The sequence below is a fragment of the Oryzias latipes genome, chromosome 20, assembly GCF_002234675.1.
Source record: "Oryzias latipes chromosome 20, ASM223467v1".
Taxonomy (NCBI): Eukaryota; Metazoa; Chordata; class Actinopteri; order Beloniformes; family Adrianichthyidae; genus Oryzias; species Oryzias latipes.
In genome coordinates, this window is record NC_019878.2 from 18,039,289 (window position 1) to 18,060,739 (window position 21,451).

At 39.3% G+C, this 21,451-nt stretch overlaps 3 protein-coding genes and 1 non-coding gene across 4 annotated transcripts; all 4 read right to left on the minus strand.

Moving 5' to 3' along the window:
* LOC101166589 (kelch-like protein 40b) lies at positions 1-5,686 on the minus strand. The gene is made up of 6 exons (XM_004081077.3): positions 4,414-5,686; positions 4,019-4,179; positions 2,346-2,453; positions 2,034-2,219; positions 1,360-1,509; positions 1-1,116 (listed from the first exon to the last, which is right to left on the minus strand). Exons 1-6 carry the CDS (start codon positions 5,533-5,535, stop codon positions 1,005-1,007), a joined length of 1,839 nt encoding a protein of 612 aa, XP_004081125.1. The 5' UTR covers positions 5,536-5,686; the 3' UTR covers positions 1-1,004.
* Positions 5,687-7,808: 2,122 nt separating this feature from the next.
* LOC101166833 (protein-cysteine N-palmitoyltransferase HHAT-like protein) lies at positions 7,809-14,134 on the minus strand. The gene is made up of 12 exons (XM_004081078.4): positions 13,947-14,134; positions 12,431-12,574; positions 12,010-12,071; positions 11,819-11,932; positions 11,021-11,215; positions 10,717-10,926; positions 9,400-9,571; positions 9,132-9,276; positions 9,014-9,049; positions 8,735-8,936; positions 8,514-8,655; positions 7,809-8,432 (listed from the first exon to the last, which is right to left on the minus strand). Exons 2-12 carry the CDS (start codon positions 12,534-12,536, stop codon positions 8,221-8,223), a joined length of 1,596 nt encoding a protein of 531 aa, XP_004081126.1. The 5' UTR covers positions 12,537-12,574; positions 13,947-14,134; the 3' UTR covers positions 7,809-8,220.
* Positions 14,135-15,389: 1,255 nt separating this feature from the next.
* Positions 15,390-21,150, minus strand: gars (glycyl-tRNA synthetase). The gene is made up of 17 exons (XM_011488961.2): positions 20,862-21,150; positions 20,390-20,491; positions 20,116-20,218; positions 19,876-20,017; positions 19,334-19,422; positions 18,931-19,007; positions 18,713-18,858; positions 18,477-18,626; positions 18,232-18,394; positions 17,984-18,148; positions 17,804-17,911; positions 17,569-17,714; positions 16,544-16,629; positions 16,344-16,453; positions 16,173-16,266; positions 15,899-16,089; positions 15,390-15,779 (listed from the first exon to the last, which is right to left on the minus strand). Exons 1-17 carry the CDS (start codon positions 21,111-21,113, stop codon positions 15,654-15,656), a joined length of 2,250 nt encoding a protein of 749 aa, XP_011487263.1. The 5' UTR covers positions 21,114-21,150; the 3' UTR covers positions 15,390-15,653.
* LOC111946703 lies at positions 19,494-19,628 on the minus strand. The gene has a single exon (XR_002872432.1). It is a non-coding gene; the product is annotated as a small nucleolar RNA SNORA84 (small nucleolar RNA).
* Positions 21,151-21,451: the final 301 nt, after the last annotated feature.

Consider the following 21,451-nt stretch of genomic DNA (forward strand, 5'->3'; position numbering starts at 1 on the left):
TTTTTTTTTGTCACATTTGAATTATTTAAACACACTGTGGTCCTCATTGTTTGTGTTTTCCTCAAACCTCCCTTTAGCTGCTTTAAGACGTTGCAGAAGCTTCCATTCTGCCTCAGTCATCTTTACAAATCTGTTAAGGTTAATAAAGAGGTTTTGGGTCCTTAGAAAAAACAACACATTAAAAAATAAATTTGATTTACACTAAATAACTGACATAAAAATTGAGTTTTTGGCAGATTTGGTAACTTTATTTGGAAAAATTTTAAGGAAATGTTGATAGTTTTGCCAGTAAAAGTTTGGGTTCACTTGACAGCAGTTATAAGTCATTCAAATTCCCTTCACAGAGCCCATAGCTGTTCATTTTCTCTATGTTATCGATGCCATGTGTACTGTTATCTGCTGATACAATGTAAACGCTACAGTATGTCCTCCGATGTACAAACCCATGTGCAGTAGTTGTGGAACTGTAGAAAAAAATGGAAGCAAAGACTGTAGGTGCTAACGACAGACTGTATCTCTGTCCTTAATTGTACTAATGACTGGTGTTTACCGCCTGTAACCCAGTTAGGCATAACAAGATAATGTCAATATTAAACTGTAAAGATAAACTATTCCAGACACGACTGTGTGTTTTTTTTTTTCCCGTTTGCTTTTTATTTTATTTTATTTTTTGGGATTCTTCCAGGGCACAAACATAATGCAGATAAAATAATTTTGCTGCCCCCTGCTGGAAACATCTCGCATTTTCATTTTACCACAAGTGACTCAAATAGTTACTGTAGTTACTCAAAGCGTTTTGTATAAAAATGTTAGTATAATAGCGGTTGAAATGCATAATCTGAGTCTAATCGTTGCAATAAAACATATACAAAGGTAACTGAGCTCACCATCCAGCAAAGCGACAAATAAAATAGACATAAAGTGGTAGTTCATCCAGAATCTTGATTATCTTCCATCCTGAATGGAAGGATGAGGTGCTGATGTTCTGTTAGTATGGCTGATGTTCACATCTTGGTGAGACGCAGGGTGTTCAATCGGACCCCCAAAACGGTGGCCCCAGAGGCATACTGGATCTCTCTGAGGACCCCCGTCCATTTCTCCTCTGACTCATAAAATCTGAGGAAGTTAACATGCATTCAGTTTAAAAGGTTAGGTAATATTAATTGTCTTTTCAAATATAATTTATAGTTAAAAAAATATATATGTATAATTTCTTGTGCTGATTTCAATCTTCAGATTAGACTTGTGACTAAATAAAATGATATGATAAAAATAATTTACATAAAAGACCAAAATATTGGCAACACAAACTATTTATTAAAAGGATAACTACATATAATGCAGTTTAAAGTGACACACCTCCAAATGTCGTTCATCTCTTTGGGAGCAAAGTCGTCGCTGTCCTCCAAAGGAATCATGGCAAAGCCTCCTATTGCGTAAAGGGAACCGGCCAAGGACACCAGATTCAGTGAGCTTCGCTCTTGAGGAAACGCCACAGAGTCTGACCACCTGCAGCCGGTAAACACAGATGAATGTGCAGCTTGATGTGTTTTGACTGGAATACATGTACAGGAGCCCGCCAATGATAAGGCTTCCGAGCTGCTCAGCTGAGATTTTGTCTAAAAAACACAAAATAACTTTTGAACCTAAAAGCCCAGAAATGCAATATGCTATTTTTAAGCTTAATTTATAAATATTAAGATTGCAAAAAGAATGATCAAGGAAGAATTGCTAAAACTTTGTTTTTACAAATTAAAAATTAAAGATTAGCAAAAGTACCCAAATAATTTGCAATGCTTTTACAATAGAACTTTATTTAACCCTTTGCCTGCCTCCTCAACCAAATGCTAAAGCACAAATCATTAAAAACATTTTGTATTTACAACGGGCAGCAGGAAAAAAAAATTTTATTTAATTTTTTTTTTTGGTGTTGGGCGGGTAGGATCAAGACCGTTTTTAACATATCCTGAAAAGTTCACGCCTGCTTTAATATCTGCAAACTCCTGGTTACATTTTCATTCAGATGGACATACTTGTTAGCTGCGATGTCGTACACCTCCACAGAGTCTGTCAGCCCGTCATCAGTCACTCCCGCCGCCACATATATTTTGTCATTGTGGATCGTGGCTCCAAATAAGGAGCGAGCATTCTTCATGGAAGCAAGCTCCTTCCATTCAAACCTCCTGGTGTCATATGCAAGCATCTTTTTCATGCAGCTCCTTTTAAACAAAAGTAAAAACACCATTATGTCATCTTTGCTGTAACTCTATATTACTTTTAATTAAAAAAATTAAATAAAGTTATGTTGAAGAAAAAAAACATCGTGTGTGGTCTTTTACACTTACTTGCCTTCTCCCTTTCCTCCAATCACATACACAATGTCATTGTGCGACACTGTTGCGTGACCATAAACTGGGTAAGGAATAGATTCAGATTCCCCCCATATAAAGGATCTGTGAATGAGAAACTAACATAAGCCATTTGATTTTTGTATTTTTTAAATCAACACATTGTGGTTTTGCTGCAAAAACAAGCACATGGACAAAACCTCAAGACTGATTAAAAAATGTTGAGAAAGAGTTTTTGACTCCTTTCGCCTAAATTAATAGTAAATGAAAGCATTGAATACTCCAAATAAGAGGGGCGCTTTAACCTTTAATGTACAAAAAGCAGCTGGGATCTAACCAAACGTTTTTCTACACTTCTTTTTAGTCAATAGGTTGAAGGAAGTGTTCAGCTGCTTATAATTTTGATTTGATTTGATTGCTTATTTTAAAACGAATGTGTTTTCATCTGGTGCAAAAGATCCCATACTATCAAAAAGTGTAACTCAACACATAATTAGTAGAAAATGATCACAAAGAACCCCTTGGTAAGTGGTAAATGGTGTATGTAGGTTTAAAGGCTCCACTGCCTTACACTGTCGCCACCTCAACCACCAGCAGCAATGTGGGGTACGGTGTATTGCCCAAGAATACTTCAACACATGGTCAGGCAAGACAGGAACCGAACCTGCGATCCTCCAGAGGTCGATTGACCTGAGCCTTAAATTTAAGATAAGCCACCAGAAGCACTCTTCAGCACAAATAAACATCTCTCAATTCCTTCACGAAAGACTTTTTGATTTTGCTGTCAATCATCAGACAAACCCACTTAACAACAGATTTTATAAGAGACTTGTTTTCATTCTGATTCTATCAGTTGTTTTATAGAATGATGAACAAGTTTGGAGGAGAAGTCCCCACGCACCCCAACTCTTATTTTTGATTCATTCATCTTCTAAACCCGTTTTTGTCCATTTTGGCGTCACAGGGCGGCCGGAGCCTATCCCCGCCACTCGTGGGCGAAGGTAGGGGACATCTTGGACAAGTTGCCAGTCTGACGCAGGGCCACAATCACACACACACTGGCATTCACACCTAGGGACAATTTAGAGTAACCAAATAACTTATGAAGCATGTTTTTGGATGGTGGGAGGAAGCCGGAGTCCCTGGAGAAAACCCACGCATGCAGACACAGAAAGGTCCCCCCTTGGTGCTGTGTTTCAGGTCCCCCAGCCGGAGTTTACGGTCAAAAGTAAAAATTATAACATTAGAATTACATCAAATTTGAATTTGTTAAGTATTTTTAATTCTTAAACAAAAGAAAATCAACAAATAGCATAAGTCAGTTCCTCATGTAATTTAAAAAAAATGGATCAGTTTTGAAATTTACTAATAATAATAAAATAAACCTTAAAAGTATTTTTCCACTTTGAAACTTTTTCTGCTTGCTTATTTACCGTAATCAAAATGTAAAATAAAAATTGTTCAGTTACTGTAATTCAAATAGAAACAAACATCAAACCCTTAGAGAGAAGCATGACAGGAGAGTTAAACTGCTATAATCTCTTCCATCCCATATGGAAGATATTAAAAATAAGCAGAGGTGGATCAAACCAGTAAGATTGCATGATTTAACTATTTAATCCCAAATTGAATTATAGTGACTGGATAATTAAAGTCTGAGCTTTACTCACTGTCTGTCATAGACCAGAACCGAGTCCAGCGTTCGCTCCTGCTCCTGGAGCTCTCGTCCTCCCAACACATAGATGGAGCCGTTGGCCTCCGTCATTCCAAACAGGTAGCGCGACGATGGGAGGGGGGGCATCCCGAGCCAGTCAGTGCTCAGCGGGTCATACTGAGGTCACAGGAGTCAAACATTCATGAGTGGGTTATGTTGACACCGCCTGTAGTAAACCGTGGGCTAATACAACGGTTGTGGTTCGCTCCAGCTTCTCTTTGTAACCCTTGTGCTATCCTAGGCACTTTAACATTGGGAGTTATCCACCTTTGTTTTGGTAGGGAGAACACGTCAATGTAAGGGTGGGGTCATAGGATAGCAAAAGGGTTAAAACAAGAAAAAGTACTGTACCTGCAGGAAGTAGGAGCACACAGGACTGTCCTTGTTCTCTTCATCAAAGAACAATCCTCCAATCACAAAGATCTGGTTTTCCTTGGTAACCAGACTGGCGTGGTTCTTAGGAATCTGTTTGGAGAGTGACGCCACATAGCAGTCATTTCCTAAGGGATCATAGCCCATGGCTCCTGTGTCATTCACCATCAGGATCAGGTATCTGCTGAACATCCCAAACCGTAGGTTGTCATTCAAAATCCCTGGTAGAAGACCTTCCTCTGTTTCTTTACTCTCTCCATCGTTTTCTGCTCCACTTGCCTCCTCCTTGGTCTTTCCCTTCTTAACCTCTGGCATGATTCCAGCGCGAGCATCTTTGACCAGTTGGATTTTCTGCCGCAGCTCTGGGTTGGCTGAGATCAGCTTGTGTTTCTCCACTTTTTCCTTCAGATAATCGTCCGTGACGAGACGCAGACGGACGCAGTCCAGCAAACCTGGAAGCTCTTTCTCTCTGTTTTCAATGTCCTTAGACACCCAATTCATCAAAGCCTCAAACACCGCCTCCTCCGTCTCAACGTTCAGATTGTCGTTTGTTAAAATAGCTGCCAGCTCACTGGAGAACAGCTGGAGAAAGTCCTCATCTCTGGAGATGAGCTGAAAGCGCTCACAGGCGTAGTTTCGTGCAGAGACAGCCAACCTGGGGCAGTCTAACATTAAACCAAGTCTGAAGACAGCCAGACAGTTGCTGAGGCTCAGGCGCTTTTGTAAAAATGACACACATACAGTGAAAATCGAGGGAATCTGATATATGTTGGCAACCGCAAAGATGTCCTGGACATTCTGCTCCGTCACGTTGATTTTGGAGGTGTAGAGGTACTTCAGAATCAGTCCCATGACACCAGGCTCTACATCCTCCAGGACAATTTCTCTCTTTTTACTCTCTTCCAAGTCCGACAGGAAGATGGAACGGAAGTATGAGCTGCAAGCACAGAGTACCAGGCGGTGGCAGGGGAACTCCTTGTCTTTGATCTTCAGCACGCAGTCCACCAACTTATCATTCTCCAACAAGTCAAACAAACCGTCCTGCAGCAGAGTCTGTTGGTACAACCTGGGCTCATCCATAGGATTCACAGGCAGCGCCATTGTTCCTCTCCGAAGAAGTTTAAGAGTCTTTATGGGGCTGCAGACCTAACAGAGGTGAATCGTCCTCACAGAACAGTAGTCTCTTTCTGGCCTGGAGAGTAAAGTTAGATGCACAGTCAGTGTGGGGAGCTGAATATCAGGACAGCCCACTTCCTCAGCTGTCCGGACCCTTCAAATGAGCTACAGCAGGAAGGTTATTTTTAGAGTGTGTGCTTGTTGGAGAGCTATGGGCTTCATTCTGCTACATGAAACGCAATATCCCCTCAATCTCTGGTTGTCTATTCCACCTCCAACCCCAGGACAATCCTCCAGCCCCGTCACTCAGACAGCTGACTGCTCACTTCACTGGAAAAATGTTCAGCATGAGTCAGACGAGGCTTTGCAAAAGATTTTAGAGGCTCCTGTCACAGATTAAGTTTGGCCACATGGTCATCTTTACGCATTTCGTTTACATCAACCTTTTATGGTTATTAATTTAAAACAGCCACTAGGAGGAACAATTTAGTGCTTCCATGTGCCCACCCCAGGTCCGGGTAAAATGTGAATGGTTTTGACTGTAAAACTAAGGCCAAATTACAAATGGAAACAATAAAGGGAATTTATCTGATCTGTCATGGCCTGGATTAACAATAACTGCCTCCGGTGATGTTGAACCACAGGGTGCTTCTGTGACAACATAGCATGAAGGTGTGAAGAATGATGGTGAAGACATTTTCTCAGAAAAGGGAGAAGCATCAGGCAATACATAGGAGGGAGAAGCACACAAGTTGATTTCATTCTGATAACCTTAAAGAGATCAGTGACTCCAGAGTGGCAGGGTGTGGTAGGGTATAGCATCTTGGGTGTCCCAAGTCCAATGCTTGGGACACCATCCTAAGCATAAGACACAAGGAAGATGAAATGGATAAGGGCAAAGCAGAGGGCTAACTTGAGGGATTTCAAAAAGATGGGTGCTGTGGGGATTTAGGTAGTAAAAATAGGCTTTTGAAGGTTCTTTTAGATGACTGGACAGCTACAGTTAAAGGGACCAGAGAGACTGGGGTGTGTGGTGCAATGGAGAAGTTCAGGAGTGTGTAAGAAATTAAAAATAACTACCGTAATAAAAAGTGGAACAATAAGATAACAGAAGAAGAAGTACATTTGAGATGCAGCACAAACAAAGATGGAGGTGGCAAGGACTAGGATCATAAGGAGGGAAACAAGAGGTGGCTGTAGTGGAGCTGGTAGTTACAAAAATCAACATTAATGAAGATGAAGGCAGTTGGTCCTGACTGAATACACGTGGAAGTATAGAAGTGTTTAGAATAGGTGGCAGTAGAGTAACTGACTGGGCTGTTTAAGAGGATCCTAAAGAGTGAGAGAATGTCTGACACATGGAGTTGTTTTCTGGAGCACATTTTTGAGAACAAAAATTAGATTACTTGAGCTGTTATCAGATAATCTGAATTATGATTAGTACGGAGTGTATCCAGAATCCCTTCATACCAAATAACCTTTGGTTGAAATAAAGGACAAATTCTGCTTCCAATCATCAATAGCCTATAGTACTTACCTTTTCTAGTTTCTTCTTTTGTCTCATTTTGTAATTTTTTTTAATCCCTGGAAATTACTTGTTTTAAAAAAAAAATTCTAGTCTTGTTTTACAAAAACCGCAAAAAAAAGAAGAATTTGCTAGTGTTATTTGCACTTCAGGGCCTCCATACTTAAACTATATAGATATTAGAAGAACAGAGATTGGATTACTTGAACTGTACTAAGATTTTTTTTAATCGTTAATTAGAATTTGTAAATTATAATCCAGTTATTTAAAATGCAATTAAAATACAATAACTGAGAAACGATCACACAGAGTAACTTGAAATGTAATAAGATTTCACTGACTGTTATCATATGACACGTTTTGTTATCAGGTTACTTGAAACACAGCTAAAAAATAATAGTCAAATTACTCAAACTATTAAGGTAAAAAAAATTAAGTTTTTCGATGCCGAAGGAGGAAATTTTCATTCCAGGCCATGACAGCATAGACAAAATATCAGTTATAGCAGAAATGACTTTTGTCCGGTTGATTTGGAAAGAAGAGAACCAGAACAGAGTTGAAATTAATTTGCTACACTGAGACACCAGCACCGGAGCCCATTTGTAGTCGTCTACTTTTAGGTCTGTGACTTGGATGGATCTGTTCTATGATTATCAGTTAAAATGAAATGTTTTTGCACCACATAGTTCATCCTGACATACGAATTCATTAAAACAAAAAGGGAGAAAATGTATACCTTAAAATGTCTTTAAAAGCTTTATTTATTGTGCAAAACCAAAAGAATAGCAGACACCCTTTCAGTTCACTTTTAATTTTATTTAAGGTTTGTGGAGTTATGTGGAGATAATAACTCCACAAAGCCTAAATAAAACATCTGCCATACCCCAAGCACAAATAAATGCTTTTGAGAAATTGTTATTTACTTACTGAGTTTTAACTTTTATAGTTGTTAATATACTCCAAATGACATCAGGTATAGTGGAATACATTTTTTAAAGGTTACTAACTGGAATTTGACTACAAATAGTGTTTCCTTCATTTACGAGTTTTGTTTCTATAATAAAATCCATGTTAAAAAAGGTTACTAGCATCCAATAGTGCACTGTGGTGTACTTTTCTTTTTTTAAACGAGTCACATTGGCTCTCTACTCTGCTTTTTCTTTGCTGGGATCAGCCACTGGTTGAGCAGCAGAGGCTGTTGTTGCAGAGGCAGGAGGACTTGCAGCAGCATTCAGAGGGGGTGCAGGAGGAAGTGGGTCCGGGTCATCGATTAGGGCTTGTTTTCTCTCTCGCTCCTTGATTACTTGAATTAGACAGTAGGTCACAAACATGACAAGGGTTGTAGTTATGGGAAAACCTGGAAGGAAAAAAAACAGTGCAAAAGAATAAACAAACTGGTAAGGAAGGAAAAACAAAATTTGGAAATTCTCAAGATCACCTTTAAGAAGCAGACGTTTGGCAACCAACTTGGAAAAGTCCAAACCGTTCAAGGCCACAATGTTGTACAGCACGATGCACCAGAAGTTAAACGTGTTGAAGATGGCTCTGATACGGCGGGACGTTGCTTCAGACATTGCCATCTGTAAACAAAACGTTGACAACGCAATTTATGCATTCACGTTCCTCGTAGATTTAAAAAGCCATGCTTTGCTAATGCACCTCAAAGGAGATAAAAGGCTCCATGGAGAAGAATTTGGCAGTCCACAGCTCAAAGTTAAGCCCAAAACAGTTGAAGAAAGCCCAGAAGAGCACCACCTCGCAGGGACCCAGCCACAGAATGGTGATGCCATAGGTGCAAAGTGTAGCCACCAGCTCTTCCAGCACATTATCATGCTTTCCTCCTAAATAATCATAAACATACCTGTGTGCAAAGAAAGTATACGATCTTTAGTACTTACCACCATCATTGTGGCCTAAACATGTTTTTAATACACTCACTTGCAAAGCCATTCATGAATTCCTCTGTCAAAATGTCTGAAAATACATGAACAGAAGCATTTTTATGAAATATTATTGATGGATTAGAATCTTTCTCATGGAAAAAAAATGGACTCACGTTTCAGCAAACATATAGAGCATGGTGATGCACTTTGGTGGTTTTGGTGGGTCCAGGTGATCCAGTCTGGCCACTGTGTTGATGACTCCAAACATCACAGCTGCTTTGACCCAGTCGTACACCAGGTTGAAATAAGTCAGGCCAACTGGAAACAGTACAGGGAAAATGGATGAGGCTTACTGGGAATTATTTTTAGGAAACCTTTTGGAGTAGTTGGTGTGTGCACACAATAAAATATTGTTTTGGGAAATCCTTATTTAGCACATACTTAGAGCCCAGTCAGAGAGGTGCTTGAGCAGTTTCATGTCAGTAGGTATGGTCAGGATGTACATGAAGTGGAAGAGGACGTCCACTACAATGACGACACCCAGGTGAATGAGTCCATGTAGACTGATGTTCCATAATTCCCCATCTTTTCTTGTCAGGCCCGGCCTGTTGACCTAAAGAGGTATCAATTAATTACCTAGTCAAAGTTTTTTCTGTCTTTTGTTTTTTTATACTTACGGTAGCTTCAAAGTACTAAAAAAATATTATTCTTTTTCTTTATTTGCAGTAATTAAAGTCAATGCAAAGGAATGTCATTTATATGCCTCCCTGTAGAGTTAATGAAATACCATAAAGTTGGAATGAAATTTATGTTTATTGTTACCCTTATAGTTGGGCCAAACCTGAAAGGTTTGTGTGTTTTGAGGCCTTTCTATGGGTCTTTATCAAAATACAAAGTCCCATTGGAAAAAACAAACTGAAAAACATGAAAAACCCACATTACTGTCAAGCACAGCGGTGGATGTTCAGTAATATGGGCTGGTTTTGAGCAACAAAAGCTCCACATGTAGCAGTTACTGTATTGCATTTCAAACATTTTTTTAACCTACGGTAATTTTTTTCCTGAAGAAGCAGATCATGACATTGCAGAATATCTAAACAATATCTAATTCTTTTTCAGTCTTCTTATTTAACGCCATGCAGATCAAATCTTTTTTGTTGTTCCAAGAGTCAAAAAAGAAATTGGAAAGTATTCATTTTATTGCAAAATGACTGAAACAATCGTCCTCGATCCATTCACCCTTTAACCTCATTCTTGGCATTTAAAAATGCCTATTTAGAACATTTTCAACACTCGTGTAGCTGTTTTGATTGAATTTGAATCTTTCCTGCCTTTTTATTCCCTTCCCTTTAAACTAACTGCTAAGAGGTGTAATGAATGTCTGTGTGTATGTGTGTGTGTGTGTGTGTGTGTGTGCGTGTGTTCGTTGTCTTGTATATTTTATATTCTTTATTATGGTTTTGATATGTGGAAAATTTGCTCAACTGTATCTGTCGGTATTTGCTTGTTTTGTTGTATGTTGAGGACCCCCTTGAAAATGAGATGACACATCTTTAGGGGCTTGCTTATCCTACAAACAAAAATAAATTGCTAGAGACAACACAAGGAATTCAGACCAATCAGATTGCTTTAAATTATTTAAAAACAAAACTTCAAGTAAACTGTGTACAAATTTTTTCTTCCTTCATTTGATTAAAAGAAAATTAGATTTTCATCAAACAATAAGTGTTACTGTAATTAAATAATCTAAAAACTTACTTGAATATAAAATTTGTCAAAGGTCATGATAGGCCCAAAATAGAAGAAAGGGAGGTAGAAGTTGTACTTGAGTAGCTCAAGGATGTTGTAATTCCCATCTGTTTTTTCACAGTTTTCCAGAGCAAAGCTCATGCATCGCATGATTGTAAACCCACAGCCTCCATAAAAGAGAATGTGGCGAAGTTCAAAGTCCCCCTTCACAAAACCAGCCTGCATGAGGGAGAAACGAGCTTCAGAAAGGAGAAATGCCATTTGTTCTATTAGAATTTCAAGGGCTTCTATACTTTTTCTGAAGAGCTTTTACCTCCCAGGACAAAAAGGGTTCACACTTGAACGTCGCAAGCGTGCAAAGACCAGTGACAAAGCAGAGCCAGCGGATCTTCACCAAGGAAATGCTGTACAGCAGGATGCAGTGGGACAAGATGAGGGTGACGTAGGTCCAGCCCATGCTGGTCCACACAGCTAGGAGACCATAAACCATGTACACCAACGACCTGTACTGTAGAAAGGAAACAAGTGCTGTTCATTTAAAGATCCCTCCAATCATCTTTTGGTCTGTTGTAAATGCCTTCCCAGTGGTCTTTTATTTATGATTATGCCGTTTTTAGTGTCATTCTTTTTTTGTCAGTTTCCATAGAGCAGCAGTAGTTCGTTAGAAATTTGCCTTTGAGTTAGCAAATTGTGGGCGGGGTTTTTGGTGCAGAACAACCCTGCTCCCTTCCCCTCCTCGATGCTGAGACCTCAGAACAAGGTGCTGCGTATTTTTTACATCACAAAACGCTCATTTTTTATATTTTTTATTTAAGCTTCATTTTTTCATCTGCTCCTGTTTCACATTGATTTGAATAAAGAAATACTCAGAGATGACATTTTAAGTTTCATTTTCTATATACATGTCCATCATGACAAAAATGCCACAAAAAACGAGAGGGTCTATAAGAAATGTGGCCATTTTTAAAGTACACATAATTATACTCATCTGTAATACTTTGCACTGTCATCTAAAACAAACCAATGAATAATAGTCATTGAAGAACAATTAATTCTCAAATACTTTTTGGGTTAAATGCCTAATTATGATGAAGATCATTGAGCGGAGCACCTGCGGAGCCAGCATGGAGCAGATCTTTCCAAATAGCACATGACCAGAGAGAGCAAACAGGATGTGAGCTCTGAAGGTGGAAAACCACATCATCCACTCAAAATCAGACGTATCCTTTGAAACAGAAGAGAAACACAATAACTATAACCGACATTTTGGTGAAACAGCCGCATGTTTTAATGATTTCTCACCATTTTCCTTCCAAAATAACTTGGTTTGACACTGGCTTTGAATGCCTTCCTGTTTGTGTTGGCTTAAAATGGAACAAACAGAAATGTTAACATTACTTATGGTGCCGACATCAACTGTTTAGGCAAATATTCTCGTGCTGCTCTTTGAATGGCATTTTCTCTTCTTGAGCTCTAAAAACTGACTCTTGATCTCCTCTGTGTGGTCTAACACCTTTAACTTCCCTCACAATGTGATGCATTCTGTGCATTAGATGTTGGAGAAAATATTTTTGGTCCCTAAGTTACAAAAAAACCAGGACTACACTTAAGAGATTCAAGTTTTAAAGTTATGCCAAACAAAGTTTAAGCCATAGATATGTAATAGTAATCCTTTTGGGCGTTATTTCTAATGTTACCTACAGATGCGTTTCATGGGACTCACAATTGGACACTTCAAAGATCCAGCTGGCGGCCCAGAACATGGCGAGGCACGGCACGACATAGTAGCTGTAGATCTCGTACTTGGGAAGAGCCGCTTTGATTCCCATGGTGATGCAGGCAGGAAACCAAAGCGCAGAGGCAGTTGCTGATCACAAACGGTTTCATTTCATTATTGCTCAAGTCAAACTCTTTTCTAAAAAGAAGGGACACTAAAAGACACAGCAGAGTCCCCTCTTGCAAAGAACACCTTACAGTATTCATTCTCTCCGTTAGTGCCATGTTTTAATAATAATAATAACACATTTTATTATTTTGCCGCCTTTCTTGACAGTCAAGGTCACCTCACAGTACATAAGATAAATAAAACCATGAAAACACAACATTAACTCAATAACACAAATAAGTCAACAGTTAAAACAGCAGTTTAAATGTCATGTACTGAATGCACAATGAAAAAGGTAAGTTTTAAGATGTTTTACTTCAAGGATCTGATTCCAACTAATACAGTCCTGTGCAAGCAGCTGTGAGCCTAAAAATAAAGCAGCAACAATGAGAGCCATCTCTTCCACTTCCTTGTAATAACCTAACTGAAATAGACTCTCCAACTTGTCAGTCTTTCTTTATCTAGGTTTGAGTTAGAGGGTGATTTTCTTTGGCCCTTCGCTATACATTCAATAGAATAAAAGCTTAATATCATTATTTCAAAAAGACCTTCAGGAGATTTAAAACCCCAAACATGACCGGTCTACAAAAAAAACAAATTTAAATTTGATACTCCTTTATCCCTGCAAAGCTGAACATAACTGAAGCTAAAAATCAAGCAGTTTGTTTAAAAAATGTTAATTTTTGAGCCTGTTTAGAGCAGAGATTCCATGTTTAAAGTAAATCGGAGATAAATCAGTATAATTTAGAAGTTTATCAGCCATTTCTGAAGCAAATAAACAATAATGACTTTAAGAAACCCTTGTGAAGCACAAAAACACAATGTCTTTTAAGAAGTGAGAAAGAAATTCAATCTTTGACAAAAGAAAAAAAAAAACTTTTGGATTTTGATTGTTTAAGACTGACCTGTTCTGTTGCAGGTAAAGCTGTCGACAAATTTACTGCTACCTTTTGTTGTATCGAATTTTAACATCTAGTTCATTTGCTGCACCAAAATCACAAAAACACATTACTTTTACATGTAAAATCATCACAGGCTGTCATTCATCAAGGACAGGTGAGCTTTACTGACAGGCTCAATACCATGCAGAGAATCAATGATATCAAAGCTGCTCAATGTTTTTTTTTTTAATCAAACAACCAATTTATCAGTAAGTATTTGCTCAAACACTTAAGGTAAAAACATAAAAGACTCTTTTGTTGCAAAGAATTTGAAAAGTTTTAAACGTTTTCCGTCGTCATGTTAGATAAAATAAATAGCAAATCAAATATCTGCTTGTTTTCTCAGTACACAGTTGTTTAAATGCCACAGCCATGTCATTCGGTTCGTCCCCACCACCTGTTGTGATACTGACCTTGACAGCAGCAACGGAGAGCCAGAAAAAGTTATTTATGGAATAGTTTTAGTTTGCTTAAAAAGAAGGCTAAAAATCAAGAGTAAAAAAAAAAAATTGTTTTCCTTTTTTAAATGTAAATGTTCATGTGCTGTGATTCCACGGGACCCTCTGACTCCCTGAGAGGGAGCTGCTGCTGGGTAAAGGTGACTTGATGTATTTATACTTTGACCAGTAACACAGAGGGGCCGGAACAGGAGGGCGGCCACAGGAGTATAATAGACTGTGGGCCACATGATACAAGCCGTCTATTGATTTGATTGTCCAGCAATTGATCATATTTATCCAACAATGCAGTAAAGGTTTATTCAATGCTCTTAAAGGGGCTGAGTACATAAAGATAAAGATTAATCAAATGTCGGTATAAACACTTGCACAAATTTAAATGAAAGCGAACAACCATTAGACTGAGAATCAACAATCAGTTTAGATCTATTCACTTGAAATTGTGCTCAATGAAGGCTACCTGTACTTAATCATTTGCAAAGATGTACTAAGACATTTGAAATTTGATGAAATTAATGAGAAATGCCATTCTGTTGTGAACAATTGCAGAGTGGTTTTGAGGTTTGTCCATGTTGTTTTGAGAATGTAATTTCTGTTTTAAGAAATTAGCCAAACCAATGGAGAAAAACTGCAATAAATGTTGACTCTCTCTTAAGGAAATTTGGGGCATGTGGTTCCTTAATAAGATATTTTAATTCGACTTAACTCAGGAATTTTCAAAAAGTTTTCCTGATTTTCATAAATTAAACATTTAGAGTAAAATGTCTTTAGAAAATCATCAGGATGAACTGAGAATGATTTAACTTGGACATTACTAACTCATTTCAGCTGCTGTCTGGGGGCTTTTCTTACTGTTTTGTATTTCCCTTTTCTTTGTGCTTTCAGTATTTTTTCTTCTGTCATTGAATGTGATTTTTAGCCTAAATAAAAAAAAAAAAATTCCATTACTTTTGGGGAATATTTGTTGTCTCATTGTTTTTTAAAACATATTTACAGAGAAAAATCTGAAGTCAAATTGAGTTTAAAAAATGTTTTATATCATTTCTTCCTTTCACAGAACTTGAGACGATACAGCTGCATGGCAGCAAACTTGAACTGAAACACCTTCGTTTCATCGCCACCCCTACAATATAAGTCCGTTTAATCAGGTATTTACTATTGACTGATCCTTCAAAGGTATCCTGAAGACCTCTTAGTTGGAAAATTTTTGGTCTTGTCATTTAAATGGTGTGGAAAACGGAGCCAATGGTTTCATTAGATCAACATTAAGTGTTAAAACTTTAGAAATACTTTTATTTGAATCCCACAGTTTGAATGCAGTTTCCGTGTTTGTGATCGTCACAGAGAGTATTTAACGGTTTCAGTCAGAAGGGTCCAAACACAAACCAGAGACACGTCCACTAAGCACCAACTGCTTTTATTGAAGCTTCATTTCACTTTAAAACTGGAACAAGTGGAAGTTCTCATCAACCTGATTTGATTTTGTCCCTTTTACAACAGAGTGGATGCAGTGCCGACGACAGAAGTCTAAGCTTCGCCTCGTTTCTCAGATTAGATGAATATGCGACGTTGTGACGTAAAACACAGCTGATCACAACACGGCTGCAGTGCTCTGTGTTGACATGAGGCATCGAGTCTGTGGATGTTCGCACAAAGTGAACTCTACTCTTCAGATGCCTCCTTCTTGCTGGTCTCTTGCCCCTCAAAGATGGGAAACTTGCTCTCCACTTCTGCCCAGGTCATCGTGCCGCTGGCCAAATCTCGAACTATTACAGGAAGCTCGCTGACCTGAGGAAGAAGATGGAAGTGTTGATAAGGTGGGGGGTTCAATTGAACAACAAAAAGGCTTAAGATAATTAGTATCAATGCAGTCTTGTGTGTTTCATGAAGCTAAATCTTAACGGTACCTCAGCTCGTATTTGCCTCATCGAATCCCGGTCCCTCAGAGTGGCCGTGTGGGGGGTCTTGTTCACGGTGTCAAAGTCGATGGTGATACCAAAAGCCACGCCAATCTCATCTGTCCTGGCGTAGCGCCTTCCAATGGAGCCAGATGAGTCATCCACCTTATGGGACACCCCATTTTTGGTCATTGCCTCGGCTATAGATTTAAAAAAAATAAAACAGGATCACTGCAAAAGCACTAAAGATAAAAAAAAGGGGACTTTAGTTGTGGAAACTTACATAATTCCCTCACAAAGGGCATAAATTCCGGATTTGGGCTGAGAGGTAGAACCGAACATTTGTACGGAGCTACAGTAGCAGGAAAGCTAAAGTACTGCAACAGAGAAAATGGAAACCCGACAATAGCAATCAACCTTTGATGTTACATTTAGTCACAACGTCTAAACTTACCGTTCTCTGCTCATCTCCTTCTCTGATGTGGAATGTATGCTCAAAGATGGTGTACATGATCCTGCCGATGCCGAAGGACGGCTCGATGACGTTGGGAACAACTTCCTCCACTGCACAAAAACAGAAATGCAGCACGGCGGTTAAAAAAAAAAGTGGCAGAAGCATTGTGGACTCTACGCTTTCTGTGGAGTCTTCCTCACCATGCAGAGTCTTCTGCTGCCGCCTCACGCTCACCATGTCCTTTGTGAGTTTGAACGTCTTTCCTTCCGTCTCAATGTTGAACTCTCTGCGTCAAAAATGGTTTAAATTTAGGAACAAATAACAGCTAAAATACACCAAGATTTTTTTACGGACCGCTCTGTACGAGGCTGAAGTTAGAGTCTCTTTTTTCTTAAGCTCCCAGTTTCCCCTCAACTTTTGAGATTAAAGTTTGTCTTCATTTTGTTGTAAAATATCTGCATCTACCGGTATTTGTAAACTAGATTTTGTATAGAAACCAATTAAAATGTGATATAGATTTTCCATTAACCTATAACTGTGTGGAAACAAAAAAAAAACAAAAAACAGACACCAACCTCTTTTAGAAGCGACAGACAAATACAAAAAGAAAATAAGTTTCCCAAAACTGGTATTTTCTAAATATAATAATGAACATGAAGAAACTTTATTAGTAGAATACTCCTAAAGTTAGACAGCTGGTTGCTGAATATTATGCATGTTTATTGTGGTGTGTGGGAACAACTGTCATAAGACATCCATATGTGAAGTAAAGATTCCTGGTTTTTGCCTTTCTCTGTTTTCTAACTGGCTCTTGTCTGCGAGAAGAGACTCACCATATACGTTTGTTTTTGTCAACTTTGCTAGCTTGGGGGAACAATTTAACGGTCGATAGCAGATGAATTGTTGACACGAGAGCGACTTTACATGCTTTAAGAATGAGACGGATGTGGTGAAGAAAACCCATCTGTTTTCCAAAATAAAACTTCATTCAGAATCAGATTATAAATAAAGCTAAAAAAATGTAGGTCATGTATTTTCTTCTCTCTTCAGTCCGGTACCAACTGTCTAATGGACTTGTGCAGGTCCACCGCCCAAGGGGTTTGGGATCACTGCTTTATTTTACAATGATTCACATTAGTCATCTATAAATGCATTTTATTAAAATCATTTCAATAATCTACCAGAATAAAGAGTTCTATGAAAAGCTGAACAGACAGAGATTTACCCGGTTTCATTCAGCAGCTGCTCCTGCTCAGTGATGAAGCATTCGTCACACACAGCGAGATACTCCATAACCAGCTTGGCGTCCTTCTTGTACATCTTCCCGATGGCTCCTTTGTTAGGCTCAAACTGAACAACATTTACAGTTTTGTGTAGAAGCGTTAAGGAGCAACTAAAGCCACAAAATGAAACCAGATTTTGGTTTTGCTTTGTTATTTGCTGCTTTAGCTCAAGGATATGGGTTCTTTAAGAAGCTTCTCAGCAACCAGAGGGACCTTTGTGGCTCGCGCGTGACACTTCAAATCATAACATGAGCGGTCAGCACAGCCCACGATTTCAATCCAGCCCTGTGGGCGACAAACATCCCTTTGAGGATCATTATGAACACAAACCCAGAAGCAGAGAGGAACCAGACTTACATATGAGGTTTTGGTTTCAGCGTCCCAGCAGTCGCAGGCGTAGTGAGCCATCTCATTGTCCATGTGCTGTCTGAAACGCAACTTGTCTTTGGCAACGCCGACTTTAGTCAGGTAGAGGTAGATCCTCCCAATAAAATATCCCAAGACTGAATTATTGATCACTCCCTGAATCAGACAGGAAAATCCAGTTTCTATTCAAACGCAACAGAAACATTCTGCACTTCATCGATCCACTAGATGTCCCTTACCTGCTCCACCGCATCCCCCAGCCTCATCATCTGTGCAGACTGACCACTAGTCTGAGCTTTGGAGGAGTACAAGGTGATTTCCAGGTCAGCTACATTAGAGAACTTCGGATGGACCTTTTCACTGGGGTCAACAAAGTGCTCGATCTCAGCCATGGTGAACTCTCTGCAGGATGAGTTGCATTTACACTTTAGTTTCAGTTTCAAGCAAAGACACATGACGACAACTGGGCCTTAAGGCGGCTCACCGAACACGAATGAGTCCGGCACGAGGTGAGATTTCATTCCTGAAAGAGTTTCCTATTTGAGCAGCAGCAAACGGCAGTTTTCCCTGGTTGAACTCCAGGAGACGCTTGAAGTTGAGGAATATTCCCTGAGCAGTTTCAGGCCTCAAATAGCTACAAATCCAAATTTTTAAAAAAGAAAATCGATCACTGGTCTGAGAACAACACAGAAACATTCCTACAGGTTTCTCTCCTCATACCCTGGCATATTCCCCCCTGGACCAATGGACGTCTGAAACATCAGGTTAAAGGAGATGGGAGCTGTGAGGTCATTTCCTGTGGTGGGTGACTTGACGTTGTATTTTACAAAGAGGTCAGCAAGTTCTTGTTGGGAGTAATTGTCCAACTGGAAAAGATTGATTGAAATTAGCCTCATAATGTGAACGCCGACAGAGCGCATGGATCTTTTCAAACTGACCTGAACAATGACGCTCTCCATCTCTGCTTTCTTATCCGCTGAGCACTTTTTATCTGACATCAACTTTTGGAGAAAAGCTGGAAGACAAAACATAATCAAAATGATGAAATGTTATGTTCATTGAATTTCTGTTTTTCTTTTTCTTTTTCTCCAGAGCTGCCAAGCCGTCTGTCTCAGAAGAGACAGAGTAACCAACCTTGGATATCAGAAGGTAACATGAAGACATAAAGAATGAATAACCATAAATAAATGCAAATGACAATGAAACTCCCACAAACCAGCAGTAGCAGCGCCTCACAGTAAGGTTACAAACCAACCCTGCAGTCTCCAATGTAAATCAATGCAGACTGAGAGTCTGCAAACACCCTCACTGTTCCTGGACTGCAGCAATAATTCTTCGTACCTTTAAGGAGATGGTCAGCTCTGAAGCATTCGCCATTCTTTACGTCTTTAACCATGTAGTCTGCAAATTTTTCCACATGCCCTGAGGTCCTGCAGGAGCCAAATTAAGCAAATTAAGATCCAGGTACGTTGAGTAAAAGAAAAAAAGACAAAAATGCTCTTTTTGTATCTGCAACCGGGCTATGGAGAGCTGCTATAGTGGCAGCTTCCATGCATAACATTGCAGAAGTCCATATGCGCCTGTCAATAAAACCTACAGTTCAGCACTGTGACGCTGACTCTAGGAACCACCAGGCACCTTGTCTGATAAAAACATGAAGGAAATGCAAAACAAATGTAAATTTAACAATGTTTATAAGACATTTATTGGCTAATACCAACTGTTTAGTGAATAGCTAAAATATTAAATAATGAAACGAAATGACAATATTCTATATAAAAAACAAAACAAACAAAAGGAGGTTAAAGAACAACCAAGTGTTAATATTCGAGCTAATAGATCATTAAAGTCAATGTGATCGTCCCACAACCACGTGCACGTACTTGAGGACGGGTTCAGGCGTCAGCATGGTGCAGTCAATTTCCAGAATTTGCTCCTCCTGAATGAAGTGCTGCCTCCAGGCCTGCAAGATGTTATTCTTCAGGGCACAGCCCACAGGACCGAAGTCATAGAGGCCACTCACACCTGAGGAGCAGAACTGCACGGTAATAGAAAGCTTAAAGACAGCAACATGGACTAGTGCAGAACTAATTAAAATCTTTAAATACTGGCTGAGATATTACCTCCATAGATCGCGAAGGCCTGATCGTAGAAGAAACGCCTCTTGAGGGTATCTTCCATCTTGGATCTGTCTACAATGTCATCTTTGGGTTGCAATGACAGTTCCTGCAAAAGATGCATAAACTACATATGTAAACCATCGTTTAATTTACATTCAAGTGGTTTAGGTGTCACCCCATGACCTTAGTTAGAAAGATCAGAGCTTCTGGCTGGGAACTGCAGCTTATCAGGACATTTGAGCAACAAATTCAATTAAAGTTTTTCTGAATGCCTCACCTTCGTCTCCAGGGCCTTCTTTCTGGCCTTCAACTCAGCCACGGCTCTAGTAACATCCACGTCTGGAGCTCCGTTCTGTTTCAGCTGACGCACCAGGTCCCCCTAAACCAAAGCGGTTGTTTTAGACTTTCACACTGAGACACATTAGCTTGCAGTCTGGCTTTGAATGAAAGCTAGCGATCTGCTTTAGATTTGTACTCTTCTTTGCTTGAAAAGCAGAAAGCAGCATCAATGTGGCCGAAAATGTAATCACACATTGTGTCCAAGAAGTAAAGCGGCGCTCTGAAACGTGGCAACGAGCACACAGAAATGACAGTAGGCTAACAGCTAGCAAGGAGCGGTTCTCCTTCATTTAGTGGGGTTAGCCAAAATATTACCGTAAATATGACAAATACAGCACCTCAAAACGTTGATTTAATCATTTATTGTGCCATTTAATTTTTTTCTAAATGAACTACAAGAGTCCGTTCACCTGTTCCTTGACTGCAAGCCTCAAAGGAGCGAGAATCTCTTCTATGTTTCCGTCCATCATGGTTTGTCCTTTCACCTCCAGCCAAGCGCTCAGCTTCTTCTTTTTGTGCAAGCAGACCGACCTTGAAAACGGCCTGGTTCTGGGCGGGAAACTGGGCAAATGCCGAACCGAGCTGACCGTAGACACCGGGCAGAAAGTGGGAATCACAGCGGTGGTCCTCAGCAGTGCTGATGCTGCGCTGCGGAGAAGCATGAAGCTCAGGAGAATGATGAAATCCACCGAAAGAAGTAAACCTCATTTCCGCTCCAGAAAAGCACTTTCGTTACAAACCAATGGCTCAGGGCACCGCATCCAACGCATCCGCAGATTCGTCTATAAAATAAAATAAAATAAAATAAAATAAAATAAAATAAAATAAAATAAAATAAAATAAAATAAAATAAAATAAAATAAAATAAAATAAAATAAAATAAAATAAAATAAAATAATGTTCTCCGTGGATCTCACCATGGCTTGAAAATCCTCTAACCTACATCTGGGATTCTCAAACAGGGGTCTGTGAAGCCCTCAATGTGAAGTTTCTGAAAGGT

What these genes read in the sequence shown, in the direction of transcription:
- LOC101166833 (XM_004081078.4), bottom strand. Translation starts at nt 12,536, where the DNA reads ATGGGAATCAAAGCGGCTCTTCCCAAGTACGAGATCTACAGCTACTAT. An exon ending in ATTCATGAATGGCTTTGCAA is followed by an intron (nt 8,937 to 9,013) that starts GTGAGTGTATTA and finishes CTTTGCACACAG; the next exon opens with GTATGTTTATGATTATTTAG. An exon ending in CAAACGTCTGCTTCTTAAAG is followed by an intron (nt 8,433 to 8,513) that starts GTGATCTTGAGA and finishes TTTTCCTTCCAG; the next exon opens with GTTTTCCCATAACTACAACC.
- LOC101166589 (XM_004081077.3), bottom strand. Translation starts at nt 5,535, where the DNA reads ATGGCGCTGCCTGTGAATCCTATGGATGAGCCCAGGTTGTACCAACAG. An exon ending in TGTGCTCCTACTTCCTGCAG is followed by an intron (nt 4,180 to 4,413) that starts GTACAGTACTTT and finishes CTGTGACCTCAG; the next exon opens with TATGACCCGCTGAGCACTGA. An exon ending in TACGACATCGCAGCTAACAA is followed by an intron (nt 1,510 to 2,033) that starts GTATGTCCATCT and finishes TACCGGCTGCAG; the next exon opens with GTGGTCAGACTCTGTGGCGT.
- gars (XM_011488961.2), bottom strand. Translation starts at nt 21,113, where the DNA reads ATGCTTCTCCGCAGCGCAGCATCAGCACTGCTGAGGACCACCGCTGTG. An exon ending in GGCTTGCAGTCAAGGAACAG is followed by an intron (nt 20,492 to 20,861) that starts GTGAACGGACTC and finishes GCTTTGGTTTAG; the next exon opens with GGGGACCTGGTGCGTCAGCT. An exon ending in CTGAAACCAAAACCTCATAT is followed by an intron (nt 17,912 to 17,983) that starts GTAAGTCTGGTT and finishes TGTCGCCCACAG; the next exon opens with GGCTGGATTGAAATCGTGGG.